Source organism: Mixophyes fleayi, chromosome 3 (genome assembly GCF_038048845.1).
Source record: "Mixophyes fleayi isolate aMixFle1 chromosome 3, aMixFle1.hap1, whole genome shotgun sequence".
In the NCBI taxonomy this organism is placed as follows: Eukaryota; Metazoa; Chordata; class Amphibia; order Anura; family Limnodynastidae; genus Mixophyes; species Mixophyes fleayi.
The window spans coordinates 293,940,377-293,956,688 of NC_134404.1; the positions used below are offsets into that span (position 1 = coordinate 293,940,377).

Genomic DNA, 16,312 nt, shown 5'->3' on the forward strand with positions numbered 1-16,312 from the left:
CCAGTTTGCAGAACTCCCATTACTTTTGGCATGGCCTCTCTCCGTTCGCTTTTGGGTAAGGTGGGCCCAACAAAGACCATCTCCATTCTATATGGCAATATCTTTTCCCTTCTTATTCCTGTCAACTTGGGTGGTCTGCGGACGAGGTGTGAGGTGGACTTAGGCCCCTTAGATTACGACAACTGGAGTGCCACTCTTGACAGTGCCAAGAAGGCCACCTCCTGTACCAGGTTTAGGGAGGTGCAGTTTTCCATACAGAGTCTATTACTCCCCGCACAGGCTGCACCAGATGGGTGTCAGAACTATGTGCCCAAAGTGTGGGGAAACCCCTACTGCACCTCATTTGGGGCTGTCCTGTGGTTGGGGACTTTTGGACGGAGGTGGTGGAGAGGATACGGGATACAGGCGTCAGGATTCCTTTGCTATTCCCTAAGACCTGTGTGTTTGGTATCGGAGTGGATTTACTATTGGGTAGGAACGCAACCAGATATGTCACCAACCTCCTTGTATTAGCCAAGGTTATTATAGCCCGAAAGTGGATGGCTGGTGATGGGACCAATTTTGATGCCTAGGTGGCTTTGGTAAACGAGGCTGTGGGACATGAGCGGTTCACCGACCGGTCCAGAAACAATACGCCTAAGTACTATAAAGTCTGGTCTCATTGGGTGAAGTCTAGATTTGCAGTGAGATCACTAGCAGCAGATTTTGATCCACCTTGAGAACCCCTCCTCCTCTTCCTTCCTCCCCCCCCCTTTTATTTCTAAACAATATAAACTTACTTTTGGCTGTATATATTTTTCTATTGGATAACTGGATACGAGGGTTTGGGGCCATGGTGCTCGGTGGGGTTGGGAGGGGAAGCTATACCTGAGTGGACCAAATGTTACATTGGATATTTAGTGGAACTGTGTTTCGCATATGCGATCAATGATTTATATGTATTTCCGTACAGCGTTATATACTCAAAAGAACTGGAACTGTTCACCAAGTTAATTATGTTATGTTGTATCTGTATTGTCCAATTGAATAAAAGTGATTGAAAAAAAAAAAAAAAAAAGAGCATTTGTATACAATGGAGTCTAGATAGTAGAGGAAATACAAAAGCTTCTCCATTAGCCCACCAATGTCTTAGGAAGACAGAAGACCCCTTCTTTTAAAAAGACGAATATTCTAATATGAGACCTGCTTGACTAAAGCGACCCTGATTTCCTGGGTGAAATAAAAGAAAACAAAAAAAACAGTACGCTATGCCTCCACAATATAGTATTCATCCTAACACATATAACCGTAACATGACCCACAGTAATGAATCCGAACACACATCAAATCTAATCCCAGACAATAGGCCTATCTAAAGCTCAAATCATTTTAGGTCCTAACAAAAGCTCATTGCTTCCGCAAATTGTAAAATGGGGGACACTTTCACACAATATACATTATATACTAGCTGAAATGTACTGGTCTACAGAAAACTTGATGCTCTCTACATTTCTAATACCATCATGTATGCTAAGGTATAATAGCAGGATACCCATTATGTTTTGTAAAGGTGTACTGGGGCCCACAACAGTCTTAAAGCAGTCCTGGTTTGAGTCAAGCATCTTTTTTTCATATAAAATTACACTTGATCATCACATCAACAAAATACACATACTCAAAATGATAATTAAAATGTTCTTGAAGCCTCATTTTGCACTTACCTAGCCACCTCATTAGGCTCATTCCTGGCATTCTTTAGCAAAATGTCAATTAAATAGATCTAAATAGGAAAATAAGAATTTATATTATACTCAACACAGTTATGAAAGGTCATCTCTGAGGTTGGTTGGCCTGGCATAAAGTATATACAAATAAAGGTGAAAACATACCCAATCTGATCAGATAGATTTCAGTTATGTTTCTGCCATAAAACAATTGGGCAGTTATTGTCTGTAGAGATGTAAGTATTAATTTAATTGAGAGCTGACACATTGTTTCTGTTGCAAAGTCTAAAGGAAATACGACTCAAGCTTAAATGCCAACTGAACCATATGTAACAGGTCACTAACGCTTAACATTAACAAGCCGTTATGGTATAGTCAAATATTTAGTTTTAAAAGAAACCATAAAACATACATTCATGTATGTTGTGCAAATAAGATAAACATGCAAGAATACATATGTACTGAAATCGGCAATGCAATCTGAGGAGGTATAAAATCCTCCTATTTGTCCAGTAGAAAATAAAGCACATGTACAAGTTTACGCACTCAAATTCTCACAAATAAATTTAACAGACAAGTTTGAGACAGCATTTTGGTGACTATGCGTTCGCTTTCTCCCTCAGAACATTGATTTCAGAAGTTTAAATCCCATTCATACCTTAATGTCCTTGTGGTCTATGATGATATCATTAACTCCACCAGGTGACTCTAGTAAGGGGAGCTCTTTATAAATGTTTGGGAAGCAAACAAGTGACCCAAGAATTATCTGTGCTTCCAATCGTGGAGCCTAGAAAAGTAAAAAGATAGAGTCAATATGTTAATTTACTATATCTAGGTACAGTTGGAATACATTTTGATGGCAGTTTTGTAATATAGATACTGTAAGAGGGTAGTCACTACGAGTACTGCAATATACCTGTGCACTAACCTCTCCTTACAGTGTACATTAAGTTGCCATGTTTATCCACTTCCCATTTGGATTGCCTAAACTTGTACATTACTGACATTCTTTTACTAACATATTGTAGCAGCCAACAGATTTCCCAGCCATCCTAAGTCAAAACAACATTACTTCTGTAATTATGTATTTAACAGTCAGGAAGATGTCAGATCTTTACTGGACAGACTGGCACATCTTCAGTCTCTCTCATTAGATTACTGGCAGCTCTTACCACAAACTCTTCTGACACACACCATTCTCCATGTGACATCATGCTGTTAATGTGGAGCGCCACAGGGTGAGATTACAGCTGTAGATCCTACAAGACTACGCTGACTCGTATGACATCACACAGATAATCAGGCATAAGCAAACCTAAAACTATTACATTTAACTGCCTTTTATTTTGCTTAAGTGTTTTAGATTTGTTTTTTTGTTCTTTTATCATCAGCATATGGAGACATTGAAATATAAAGTTTAAATCCTACCCCATTAAGAGAGCAAGAAGTCAGTTCCTAAGTCACATTAAGCCATCACGTGAAATAACTAAATCAGTAAATAAGGTACATATTTACATGTACTAGATTAACATTACTTACAATTATAATCTTTACATAGCAAAAGAAAACAAGCCTGCAATGTTCCTACAAATTGTTTTCTACTAAATGGATGTTGAGAATTATTTTTCTAAAACAAATAGTCACCAGCATTGGGAGAGAGAGAGAGGGTGAGGGGGGGTAGGGACAGCGGGAGAGGGGGGGGGGGGGACAGGGACAGGGAGGGGAGAGAGAGAGGATGAGAGAGGGGGTGAGAGAGAGGATGAGAGAGGGGGTGAGAGAGGGGGTGAGAGTGGGAGAGCGAGGGGGAGAGCGAGGGGGTGAGAGGGGGAGAGCGAGGGGGAGAGCGAGGGGGCGAGCGAGGGGGCGAGCGAGGGGGCGAGAGAGGGGGCGAGAGAGGGGGCGAGAGAGGGGGCGAGCGAGGGGGGCGAGCGAGGGGGCGAGAGAGGGGGCGAGAGAGGGGGCGAGCGAGGGGGCGAGAGAGGGGGCGAGAGAGGGGGCGAGAGAGGGGGCGAGAGAGGGGGCGAGAGAGGGGGCGAGAGAGGGGGCGAGAGAGGGGGCGAGAGAGGGGGCGAGAGAGGGGGCGAGAGAGGGGGCGAGAGAGGGGGCGAGAGAGGGGGCGAGAGAGGGGGCGAGAGAGGGGGCGAGAGAGGGGGCGAGAGAGGGGGCGAGAGAGGGGGCGAGAGAGGGGGCGAGAGAGGGGGCGAGAGAGGGGGCGAGAGAGGGGGCGAGAGAGGGGGCGAGAGAGGGGGCGAGAGAGGGGGCGAGAGAGGGGGCGAGAGAGGGGGCGAGAGAGGGGGCGAGAGAGGGGGCGAGAGAGGGGGCGAGAGAGGGGGCGAGAGAGGGGGCGAGAGAGGGGGACAGACAAAGAAAAATATTAGATTAACACCGCAGCATCTGACAGTACATATATGTACTTAACCACGCTCAGATAGATTTACTTCTAAGCAGCTTGCTGCGATTTGATTTTATTTCCGGTTAGCCATTTTCCTAATAATTATTTCTGCAGTGTGGTAGAACGGGCAAGTGCCTGAGATGACAGTGGCTGATTACAAGTAGTACTTATGATGGGAATTATTCTTCCCACGAGACACAATTAACCTTTCTTTGGTCTGAGAGATATTTTTTTTTCTCTTACACCCCCACCCTTAGTACCCACAGCTGATTACCTCATGTTATTCTCATACTCTTCAGTCGGTAATACAGAGACAGAAAAGCTTACAGAAGTGATAAAGGGAAACTAAAAATAGTGCAGCTTAGAGATGCTGTGAGATTAATGGACCTTTATGAGCAGAAAAACACAAGGAATGTTGCAGCTGCTTCATCTCTCAATCATATTCAGTACATTTTGCTGAACATTATATTCCTCACAAATTGCTACAGACAAGGCAACAATGTATATGCCTGAAAGCTTCCTTTTCTCCAGAGAAACATTTCTGCATATTCAATTTGCAACAAGTGTTCAAAAATAATAAGGAGATAAGTAGATTACGATTCTTGTACTATATGCGGTTTTACAATATAGGGCAATGACTAGATGTGAAAACATTACAGGATTCCAATAACCAACAGCACATGTACTCAAACAAGTGCAGCTTGCCTGAGTATACTCACACAGGCACAAATACAGTATTGGGACATTTTAGTCTGTGAGAGGAAACCAACACTAAGCTTATACAAATTGTCCTAATATGTAAACTTCAAATACCTTACCAGATGCACAAATTGTATGAAAACTAATTGAACAGTTAAGGTTTAGAACTGGAAACAACCTATAGAGACATGAGTGGCTTAATATTCATCCATGGTGCTTTATTAAAAAAGAAAAATAGAAAACCAGGCCATTAACACAGTAAGATGCACCCCTTAGTCCATATGGTCCATGGGTATTGTAACTGCTTTTCTTATAGTGATCTATTATTGATGACCATTTTGATAAGCACTCAAGCTGTGCTCACCTTCTGGTAGAACTGGGTAATGCACCAAACACAGATGTTACAGTGCCTGTCAGTCTATAACCTAATACTGTCCACACACATTACCATATGGGTGCTTATCCAAATCACAGAATGAACATATCTGTGAGCAGAATGCATCTCAAAGTCAATCTGGCCACACATGTTCCCCACCGTCACACACATACAGGTGGATCACAGAGTTCATGAAATGGCCCACACTGTGCAATGGGCTTTCAATTTAGTTGACGACAACCAAATTAGCTGACCAAGTCTACATGTGTACGGTCTATATTACAGACAGGAAGTCTGGTATGTCTAAACTAAATGTTTTCCCTTATGATCTCCGGGAATTTTTTTTAGTACTAACAATTTCCATACATATTATTGTATCATACTGGTAGCTCTTTTATGGGATACTGGATTTAGTGGTCATTTGATTAAAGCAGCTATTTGAGGCATGTACATTGAGGCCTGAGTCACAATGTTTGAGAGATGAGTAAGTATTATGCATAGTAGTGATACACAAATATTTTGTAAAAAAACAAAAAACAAACAAAAGCACAACAGTATAAAAATGGGAAATGTGTCTAAACAAAAAGGGGACTTAAATATCATTACTTACAGATGACTAATGTATTGGCTTACATGCCCACCTGAAACTATTGTGTTTGTTTTTCTAGTTTCCTCTCGTGCTTTTCAGCCCTGTATCACTACAATCAGGCAGAGTTGTCTATTTTGTTTACACTGGGATACAACACAAGACAAGTTCTAGATTTAATTGCATCCAATACAGAGTGCACAGAAGACAGGCGTTGTATAACACGCCAAAAAACAAAACAACTTGAGCGAGTGGATGAAAAGCAGAGATTGAATACAGAAGAAAAGCAATTCATTTAGTAAACTCTTCTTTTTTCAACCATGCTACACTGCCGTGCCAGTCACCAATGGCTGTTTTATCAATGGAAGCTGATAATGCTGCTGCCTAATAGCCACATGTACTTTTATCCCACCAGCAACTACAACTTTTATCCCACCAGCAACTACAATGGTTATTCTGCTCCCTTATGTCTTGTGTGTTCCCCACACATCTTTACCCTGTTTCATGTCATTTGTTTGTGTCATGATCACATCAATGTACAGCACTGTGTAATATGGCAGCGCTTTATAAATAAAAGATACTACTAAACTGAAATAAGAAATGTCTCCATCACCACTAGTGAACATGTTTGACATTAGTGGTCTTTACATTGTATAGAAATAAAAGAGCGTAAGTGTTCTAACTAGGACAAATATGATAAGCATAGGCATCCGATTCCACATTCAGCCCTTTGCTTATTCTCCAAGGGACCAATGATCATCAACTAACATCTATTTCATTCACTCAATCTCAGTACGAGATGTATTGGAATGGTCCTCACATGTGAGTAAATAGGTCTGTATAAACAGGCTCCATAGTAATAAATATATAAATTATAATGACAATAACGATCTCTTGAGATGCAGACATGAAACAAACCAGAACGTAAATTAGTTAAACCGAACCTGTCGCACACAGTAGGGATTTTCATTTTGTGGTCTGAACCAATGCACCAAGAATAAACCGCCTAGGTGACGTTACTGCTTGCTAGTGAATTAGAAGGCTGCATTGTATGCGAAAAATGGTTCAGCCCATGTATGGCTGCCTCTACTGTGTATAGACACTGAACCATATTAATAAATTATTTTGAATTAACCTATTACTATATCATAGTGCTTTTACTCTTTTACGGTGGTGTCACTGGAGTGCATTCAGAATAGATCGTAATAGATCAATTGTTGCCAAAATGCTCCTCCTTGTACACAAGACCAATTCAGTTCAGAAAACAGTGCATGGAGCCTATTCACAACACAGTCACTCTTATCAGAGGCCCTCATCATTTCAACCTGTTCCCAAAAAGGCAATTGAACTTCTATCAAGGCTGCACTTTTTGAGCTAGAAAAAAATTGTTCCTGTGCAAAACCACCCTCTGCAATTTCGGGGCCCTGTTAAAGCCAGCAGATGTCACCATTGCCCTGGTTGATTATCAGTTCAATTATATGTAATTTAACAAAACAGCTGTGATTAGTCATGAGTGCTTTTAATTGGCATACTGTCTTCACTGAGCATAAACTATAAATGCTGTATTATTTGTACAACATTTTTCATAGTCAAACATGACAAGACTGACCTTTATTTTTCCCCTGTACATGTAGTCACTGTAAAAAACATCAGTGTAAAAACGCGGTATTAGTTTGCAGGTATTTTCCTCTCCCATTTATGCTATAAAGTTACATTGATTCCTGACTAGGGTTTAGATCTCCTTATGTAACACCCTGCACAACAGCACCTCTCTGAACCTTGTCATTTTCAATCACCTTTATTGAACAAAGCTAATGAGGCTGCGAAACCAAAGTCTACACGGCCCGTACCATAATACAAGTTCAGATATGATTTCTAAAACTTCAGCTCTTTGATGAAACACCTCTGCAATACCAGTGTGTCATCCTATCCTACAATTTCACACATCAGCTGCCCTGGTATCTTCCCCCTGGAGACCAGTTTCACTTTGCACTAATGAGTTAACACCTGTTAGAGTGGAGAAATCTGAACCTTGTTAGCGACTGTGCTCTCTCCAGAGAGTGTGCAGAATGAGCATTGTCATACTTACCTCCAACATGTCTGTAGTCAGAACCCTGGCCGCAGCTGTGATAAAGTCTCCTATCAGCATTGTGTACCCCGGCAGACCGAGGAAGAAGAAACTGGAGGAACACTGCTTTATGATTGTATTCACTATATCCTGCAAAGAAGACAGAGAACCATTTAAACCCTGGGAATGAGACAGGTTTTATTTTAAATTACACTTTATTTATATCGTTAAATTAAATATTAAATTCTATTTCAAATCTTTTTTATTAAAGCATATAATACTAAACATATAATATATCAAATTCAGTAGTCAATATTTAAAATCATTAACTATAAAGACAAATATTCTTTACTTTAATTAAATTAAAACATAGCTTAAGCTACAAAAGAATGAAGCGGGAAGCGCGTGGAGGTCAATACCCCCCAAAAAAACAAGAAAAAAAAAAAAAAAACAACCTACAACTAAGTTCACTCAATAAGGTCCAAAACTACTGGAGGGTCATCATCAAATTCATGTAATTCATACCACATAGTTGGGCGAAAGCATTTCCATATTTGTACTTTAACTGGCTCTGATAGAATGTCAGTAAAGCTTTCCCAAGTGAAAATAAAATGTTTTAATCTGTGTCTCTTCATGCAATAAAGTCTCACGTCAGTCCATGCAAAATAAATTTAAAAGTTGCTCTCTAAACTATGACGGAATTGGAGGCAATATTTGAATCCAGATCTGTAGTATACTCTAAGCCACTGCTGAAACTGCAAGAAGTAGCTTCCTACTACCCTTTTGTACCTTAAATTCTTTACGCAAAATACAAAGAAGTGCCCACAGTGGGAAAAGATTCACCAAATGATCATTACTGAATCTCCAAATCTGAATCCAAAACCTTTTGTTTAATGGACAATCCCAAAAACAATGTACTAGATAAAGCTCTTCGGCCATGAATGATCTGCTGTCAAACCAATTTGGTGTCCGCAAAGGGTGACAAATATGTCCAATGGTATACGCTGAGAAACATTTCAGTATACGTCATTGCTAAAAGTTTTAATCAGATTAGCCAAAGATGCTAAAAAATTCTCAAATGTTAGGGATGAGAATCGAATGGTCCATTGTCATAAACCCGTCCTTCAATTTTCGTAGTCAAAATGTTGACGTAGAAAATTACAATACGCTTTTGCATTGGTGTAGATTATATAATATCTAATTGATTATTTCAATTGTGCTGAGAACATTTTCTGATTACTAATTCAACATAATGGTAGCATTGTACAAACTGTAAATTAAATGGAATTACTACAGGATATTTCTCTTTTGTATGCGTAAATGTTAAAGGTTTTTTGCTGTTTTTAGCTATCAACTGTTTAACAGTAATAATGCCCTCTCTATCCTGCAGGGTGAAGGTGTAGGATGCCATGCAGCCTTAAAAATCTGAATTTCTCAGGAAAGGTAAGTGTAACGAGCCATGAGAGTTCAACTGTAATCTATGGCGTAACTGAGGTCAAAGCTGTCTTGCAGACATTAGAAGTTAGTTACTCTGTATGTATTCTGGAATTTCCCGATCATGTAGGTGCAAAAAAGCAAGTGGATTAATTCCTGGTATAAAAAAATTCTATAGAGTGAGATATTAGCATATATTTCAGTATTTTGGATCCAATCCCATAAGTAGCAACTTTGTCGCTTGGCTATATAAGGCCAATTTGGTGGAAATGATCCCACTATGCAATTTTGATTGTTGGAATTTAATAAGGTCTGTTGTAGATTTTTTATTATTCAAAATAAAATTCCAAACAATTGCATCAATAGGTATGCTATCTTTGCGTTTTAAAAGCAAGGGTAATATTTCAAGAGGCTAAAGTAGTTTTGTAAATATGATCATTTTGAGCAAGCTCGCCCTACCCCCATAGAACAAACACACACGATTCCAACCCCTAACTTCCGTCTCAAGCCTAGTAATTGTTTTGGCAATATTAAGTGTAGATAACAGACTAATATTATTGGACAACTGAATGTCTGAATATGAGATGCGTGTCTTTGCCCATGTTATATTAATGTCTTTAACCCAAAATGGGCGCTGAGATCCTTCTCTCAAAGACATAGCAATTGATTATCCAAAGTTAACTAAGAAGCCTGAAACAGAACCAAATTCATTACATTTTTTGCTTGAGAGAAACTTCAGGATTGGAAATATAAATCAAGATGTCATCAGCGAACACCGTAGTTTTTATCTCTCTATTGCCAGTGGTGGGACTCAGCCGGTTCTCACCGGTTCGCCAGACCTGATGCCTAATTTTAGGCTCGGTTTGGCGAACCGGTGACTACAGGCTGAGTCCACCATCTACGTTGGTGGGGGGAGCAGGCTCCTTTAAAAAAAATACTCGCCTGTCCGCGTCGGTGGCACTCCTCTCTGCTCCGTCCGCACTGATTTTTGGCCGTGACGACATCATGCCCGACGTTCAGTGAGGAGCGGCGCAGAGGAGTCTGCAGTCAAGAAGACAGAAGAGAAGAAAAGAGAAGAAAGAAGCCGATAGAGAAGGTAAGTGAAAGAACGGAAGCAAGGGGGAGCAAAGGCAGCATGGCAGAGTGTTTTGAGGGGCAACGGCAGCATAGCAGAGTGTGTTGAAGAGGGGCATTACTGTGGCATAATCTGAAATGGGGGCACTACTGAGTGGCATAACATGACTCATTACTATTATCTCAATATTAGCAGCATAAAATATTATTTAAGTATTAAATTATTTATTATTTTAAATATTAAACTACCTTTCGGTATATCTTTTTGTATATTTAAAACTGTCATTAGGGCAGAGAACTGGTTGCTAATTTATTTGAATCCCACCACTGCCTATTGCCCACCTTGATACCCAATAGCAGCTGCCAACTTTGGATAGTTCTCAGCATGGGGTCGAGTACCAAGTTAAACAGAAGTGGGGACATAGGCCACCCCTGACAGGTCTCTCTAGACAACTCAACAGTGTATCCCTTAAAGCCATTTATGCACCATAACTAGGGTGGTGCGGGCGGTGCCGTCGCCCAGGGCGCAGCAGCCGCCCGCTACCTGCCTCTGTTTCCTCAGCCTTTTAGTTTTGTAGTGGAACGCATGTATATACAAAATATTTGTATATTACTCTAAAGCAAACGTGTATTAAAATATAAGTGAGCAATATATAATGGACTGCTATATGCAATTTTGAAAAGCAAAAAGCAAAAATATCCAGTGAGCAATAAAAAAATATATAACAAAAATGCTGATAATGATTTAAAAAAATAAAAATAAATTAATTAATAATCTTGACATTTATTTAAACTTGGTTGTGTGGAATGTGACAAAATATTTCACTATTTGTTAGACTTAGGCATTTTGTTATATTATAAATACATTGAGAGGGAAAATAAACTAAAAGTTCAGGTAGGGGCAGCAATAACTAATATCAGGGATGGATAAGACGAGTTTACATATTATCTGACATTTCCCCAGTGAAGAGATGTAAATCAGTGATACTGACAGCAGATAATAGCTGGAGGTGAATGAGGCGGTGGTCGCCTGTGAGACCCCTTGTACCTCACCTTACAGAGGAGCTTCTTCTTCTCCTCCATGCTTTTGTGCTCATGTTTGGGGTCCGCAGACATGTAACAGAATTCTTTCAGTAAAGTGCTAGCCACACCCCCACATTAGGTTGACCACACCCACTTGGCAAATGTTACTCCCACTTAGATGGTGGGCGCCGGTGCCCGGTCTCGCCCAGGGCACTAAAATGTCTAGTTACGGCACTGCATTTATTAATAAAGAAGTTTGGTGAGTATTACAAAAGAACCTCATTAGACCAACAAAATCATCACCAAACTGCTTGCGTTGAAGTATCTCAAATAGATATATATGGTATTGACACAGAGTGAAATGGTTTTTGGTCATCTAAAATAAAAAGCATATTATCAGTGTGGCATGAGCACAACCCTATCACCGCAGCTTGAACACCCTTTACCGAATAATGGGCAGCCACGAATCCAAATTGATGTTCAGTCCATATTGAAGAAAAAAACATTTGTAATTTGTTAGCCGAGATTTTTGCCAGCAACTTAAAATCTAAATTGAGAAAAGCAATGGAACAAATTTTGTAGTTGGGGGTCCTTGCCTGATTTGGGTATGAGAATAGTGTGAGCAGTATTGAAAGATTATTAAGTTGGATTCATCCTTTTATGTGAAAAAAAATATCAAAGTGTAGGCAACAGCTCTACCTGTAAACAACTGTAATATTCAGAAGAAAATCCATCCTGGCCTGGGGCTTTAAATAGACTCAAATTTTTAATAGCCAGTTCTATTTCCTGAGTGCTTATAACTACATCTAATACCTCCCTTTGCTCGGCCAACAAAACAGGGAATTCCGCTTCCCTCAATGACTCATCCATTGAGTATTGGGAGAGTTACCTTGATATAATAAATAATAATATTTCTCTTATACGCTTCGATCTAGTTATTAGCGTAGAAGAGTCATTAGATGTAAGAGCTGCAATATAACCTTTAAATTTATACAACTAGGTCATATTAGTTAACCTTTTACCAGCACGAATGCCCTAGTGGAAAAAATTTATTTTTAGCAAAATCTATCTGCTATTTAGATTAGGATCGCAAAAAACAACAACTTTTCAGTAAATAGCTGGATTCCTTATAGTTATACAACAAATCAACATTTGGGTCAGAAACCTAAGCACCATAATTATCAGCCTTAGCTTTGTGAAAAGACCCATATTTATCTTTGTTATGATTGGTCAGTTTCACGAAACAGTGACAAATTGTCAGCCATTAATATATAATTAATCCTCAAAAGATGTATGTATGTACATTTGAATAGAATGTCTTGAATAGTCTCTAAGGATCAACCAATCGCCTTCAGCTAAAAATATGGCCTTGCTCAATAGTCTAAGAGGTATCTTTGATCTATATATCCTAGGATCATCTGCTACCGGTATATTAAATGTCTCCTCCAAAAATAATATTGGGCATGTCCCTTTGTAATAATGTTGAAGTTAATTGCTGATAAAATTCTAATTGTACAGTATTAGGGACATATATATTTATTAAAGTATATCTAGTATCATGAATTTTAATATCAACAATTCTATATCTTCCCTCTGGATCCATAGTCGTATTTAGTACATTGTATATGTTTAGCTGTTACTATTGCAACTCGTCTAGATTTGGCATAAAATAGAACGGAGATCCAGTCCCCCGTCCATCTATCCTTAAGAATGGAGTAATATGTATCATATATCAAATGGGTCTCTTGGAAATATGCAATATCAATTTTATTTCTTTTAAGTTTTGTAATAAAGATTGCAGTAATGGCCAAAATAATGTAAGAGAAAAAAAAAATATAAACGAGAGTATATCTTTTATTTTATAAAGTAGGAACTAGGTATATCCAGGCAGGGGCAGATTGGCCATAAATCCTACCAGGAGTTTTACCAGTAGGTTGGTGGCCTTAGGAGGCCGCCTAAAGTCTTTTCTTTGGAAATATATATATATATTTTTTTACGTGTACTGCAATTTTGGCTAGTCCACGCCTTCCTGGATTATATTTAGAAAAAAAATAAAAAAATGAAATGAGTTCAGCCTCCATCCATTCTTCTCTCCTTCCTCCCCCTACCTGTGACCTTCTCCAATCCCTGTACAGTCAAAGGTCACATGGGACGTGCACCATGTAACAGGTGCCGTCCTATGTAAGTGTGTGTGAGTGGGCTATGTGTATGCGGCTATAATGTGTGTGTGTGTGTGTGTGTGTGTATGTATGTATGTATGTATGTATGTATGTATGTATGCATGCATGCATGTATGCGGCTATAATGTGTGTGTGTGTGTGTGTGTGTGTGTGTGTGTATGTATGCATGCATGTATGCGGCTATAATGTGTGTGGGGGGGGGGCAGGAGCGGCACAAATTTTGTTCGCATTTTCTTTTATTTGCACTCTTCTATGGTTGTTTTCATTTATTTTTGTTCCCTTCTCCTCTCTCACACTCATCTATCCCCTGATCTCACCCCAACCCTCCAATCGCTGTCAGGGCGATACAGACCTACACTATTCTTAATCCAGGGTAAGCTTCAGTCCATGCTACTGCTGACCTAGACATGAGAGGGACACTGAAAATTGTCACAGAAAAAAGGTAAAGATTAGAGATCTCGAGACAGATAAGACAGACATTGATTCTTCAAGAAACGCATTTCAAACAAGGTTCAGCTCCCTGTCTACGTAGCTGATACTACCCCTACACATACTTTGGAAAACAGCAAAGCTACACCTAAAGTCTTGTCTTTACTGTTGTTGGTATACGGTTACCACTCCAAGAGATTGTCAAACACAAATTAGTGAAGAGTAGAGGGTTGAAATGTAAAATCTATAATCAATCTTACATATTTAAAACATTTATGCACATAACCATGGACAACCTATGTTTCTTGAGAAAATCCTGGATCAAATAGACTGAAAAAAGGGATTTTGGTGATCAGAGGTGATTTCAATTGGACGCTCCATTCTGACAGACATCTGCCAATACTGCTAGGTACCCAGGAAAACTATCGTAAGGTATCTCTCTTCCACTCTCATCATTTCCTCCCATTCTCGGTTACACAGCTTTTTTCAGGCTGCACCCACTTTATGGAATTCCCTCCCTTGCACCACAATACTTTCCTCTAGTCTTCAAACCTTCAAGAAAACCCACCTCTTCAGACAAACTTATGATATTCCTCTACCACCCTCTTAATCTCCCTAGGTTACCCTATTACCACCCTCTACACAGCTGAGACAACCACCCTCTGACCAACATAATTGTGTAACTGAGCATAAGGCCCACTAAATACTTTGCAACCTTTGCATTCCAGCTGGACAAATATGCATTGTGATATAGCACTTACCCTTCCTTGTGTAACAAACCATTGTCCCATAGATTGTAAGCTTGCAAGCAGGTCCCTCTTACCTCTCTACGTGTGTATGTATTACCCAGTACTGTTTTATTATTCTTTGTTTCCAATTGTAAAGCGCTACGGAATCTGCTGGCGCTATATAAATAAATGATAGATTGTAATCTTGCGAGCAGGGCTTTCTCACCTCTTTGTCTGTTTTACCCAGTTTGTTTATTAGTTTACTGTGTTTGTCCCCAATTGTAAAGTGCTACGGAATATGTTGGTGCTCTATAAATAAAAGATGATGATAATGATGGTGAGAGGCGTCCTCTACGAACAGCAGCTGGTCGACACATTGTGACTCAAACACCCCATGGACCGTGACTTTACCTACTTTTCCCCATATGGAGTTTACGCCATTTACTCTTAACAAATAGACATTTACAACTGATTATCTACATCACCATTGGTCAGGCTACTTGGTCCGATCATGAGCCGATTTTTATGTCACGCCGCTTAGCCCAGACATGTTCAAGGCCCTACACTGAGGCGGCACTGGATAAATACATAACATTACATGACCTCCCAGATATTTCTAATGTCTGTGTGGGAGGCCCACAAATATGTTACCAGAGGCAAACTCATACAACTTGGAGCCTACATGAAAAAACAAAAAGAGGCTCAAGGACACAATTCTCCAAAAACTTTAAATCTTAGAAACCAGAGTTTCCTTGGCCAATAAAACCCTTACGGAACTGGCAGAAATGAGGGCGTCATTAAACAAATTACTTTCAGAAAGAACCAAACTTGACCTCCCTAGATACCATTCCCATCAGTGGGGTAACAAGCTAGAGCGCTTAGATCACAAAGGGCTCAGGCATATATCCATAGCATTAGAAATGATGCTGGGAGGTGCTGCCATTCCAGGGCTGAGATAGCCGAAGCTTTCCACACATATTATTCTAAACTTTCCAATTTCACCCATGGCACCTCCGCTACAGACCAAGTCATTAGAAAAATCAATATTTCATTATTTAAAAGAAATAAATTATCACACAGCTAATGGACCAATCACTCACTTGCAGAACCAGAAGAAACAATAAAAACAACTCCATCTAGGAAAAGGCCTGGTCTAGATGGGCTTACCATATCATAAGACTTTTAAAGAGAAGTTGTCTCCTCTGATGCTTCAGGTTTTTAATGCTACTTTGGATCACACACATTTCTCTAAGCGGTCACTTGTAGCCCACATTACAGTCATACCCAAGGGGGGAAAAGATCCATCCCAATGTCCCAGCTACAGACCCATTTCCTTACTTAATGCAGACATGAAGCTATATGCCAAGCTCATTGCTAATAGATTGAAGCTCACTTTCCTAGGACTCAGGCTGAGAGGCTCGAGACAACACATTCAAAATTATCACCACTTGCTCAAATACCTCTTCAATATTGCTGTCAACTGATGCCAAAAAGGCCTTTGACAGAGCTGGCTGGGACACTTGGAATTGGGTCATGGGGATTTTCATAAGATTCATGCACTGTATACATACCCTACTGCCCAGATCAAGATTAATAGGGATTTTACAGACCAAGTAACGA

At 39.8% G+C, this 16,312-nt stretch overlaps 1 protein-coding gene across 2 annotated transcripts in view; it reads right to left on the bottom strand.

Annotated features, from left to right (window-relative positions):
• Nucleotides 1–16,312, bottom strand: part of RALGAPA2 (Ral GTPase activating protein catalytic subunit alpha 2) — a 246,852-nt gene that overhangs the window by 125,213 nt on the left and 105,327 nt on the right. For both annotated transcript variants that reach the window (XM_075203830.1, XM_075203831.1), the window contains exons 24-26: nt 7,846–7,974; nt 2,362–2,490; nt 1,701–1,759 (exon numbers count right to left, since the gene is read on the bottom strand). In XM_075203830.1, coding sequence (XP_075059931.1) covers nt 1,701–1,759; nt 2,362–2,490; nt 7,846–7,974 — 317 coding nt within the window. The remainder of the gene's footprint in view (nt 1–1,700; nt 1,760–2,361; nt 2,491–7,845; nt 7,975–16,312) is intronic.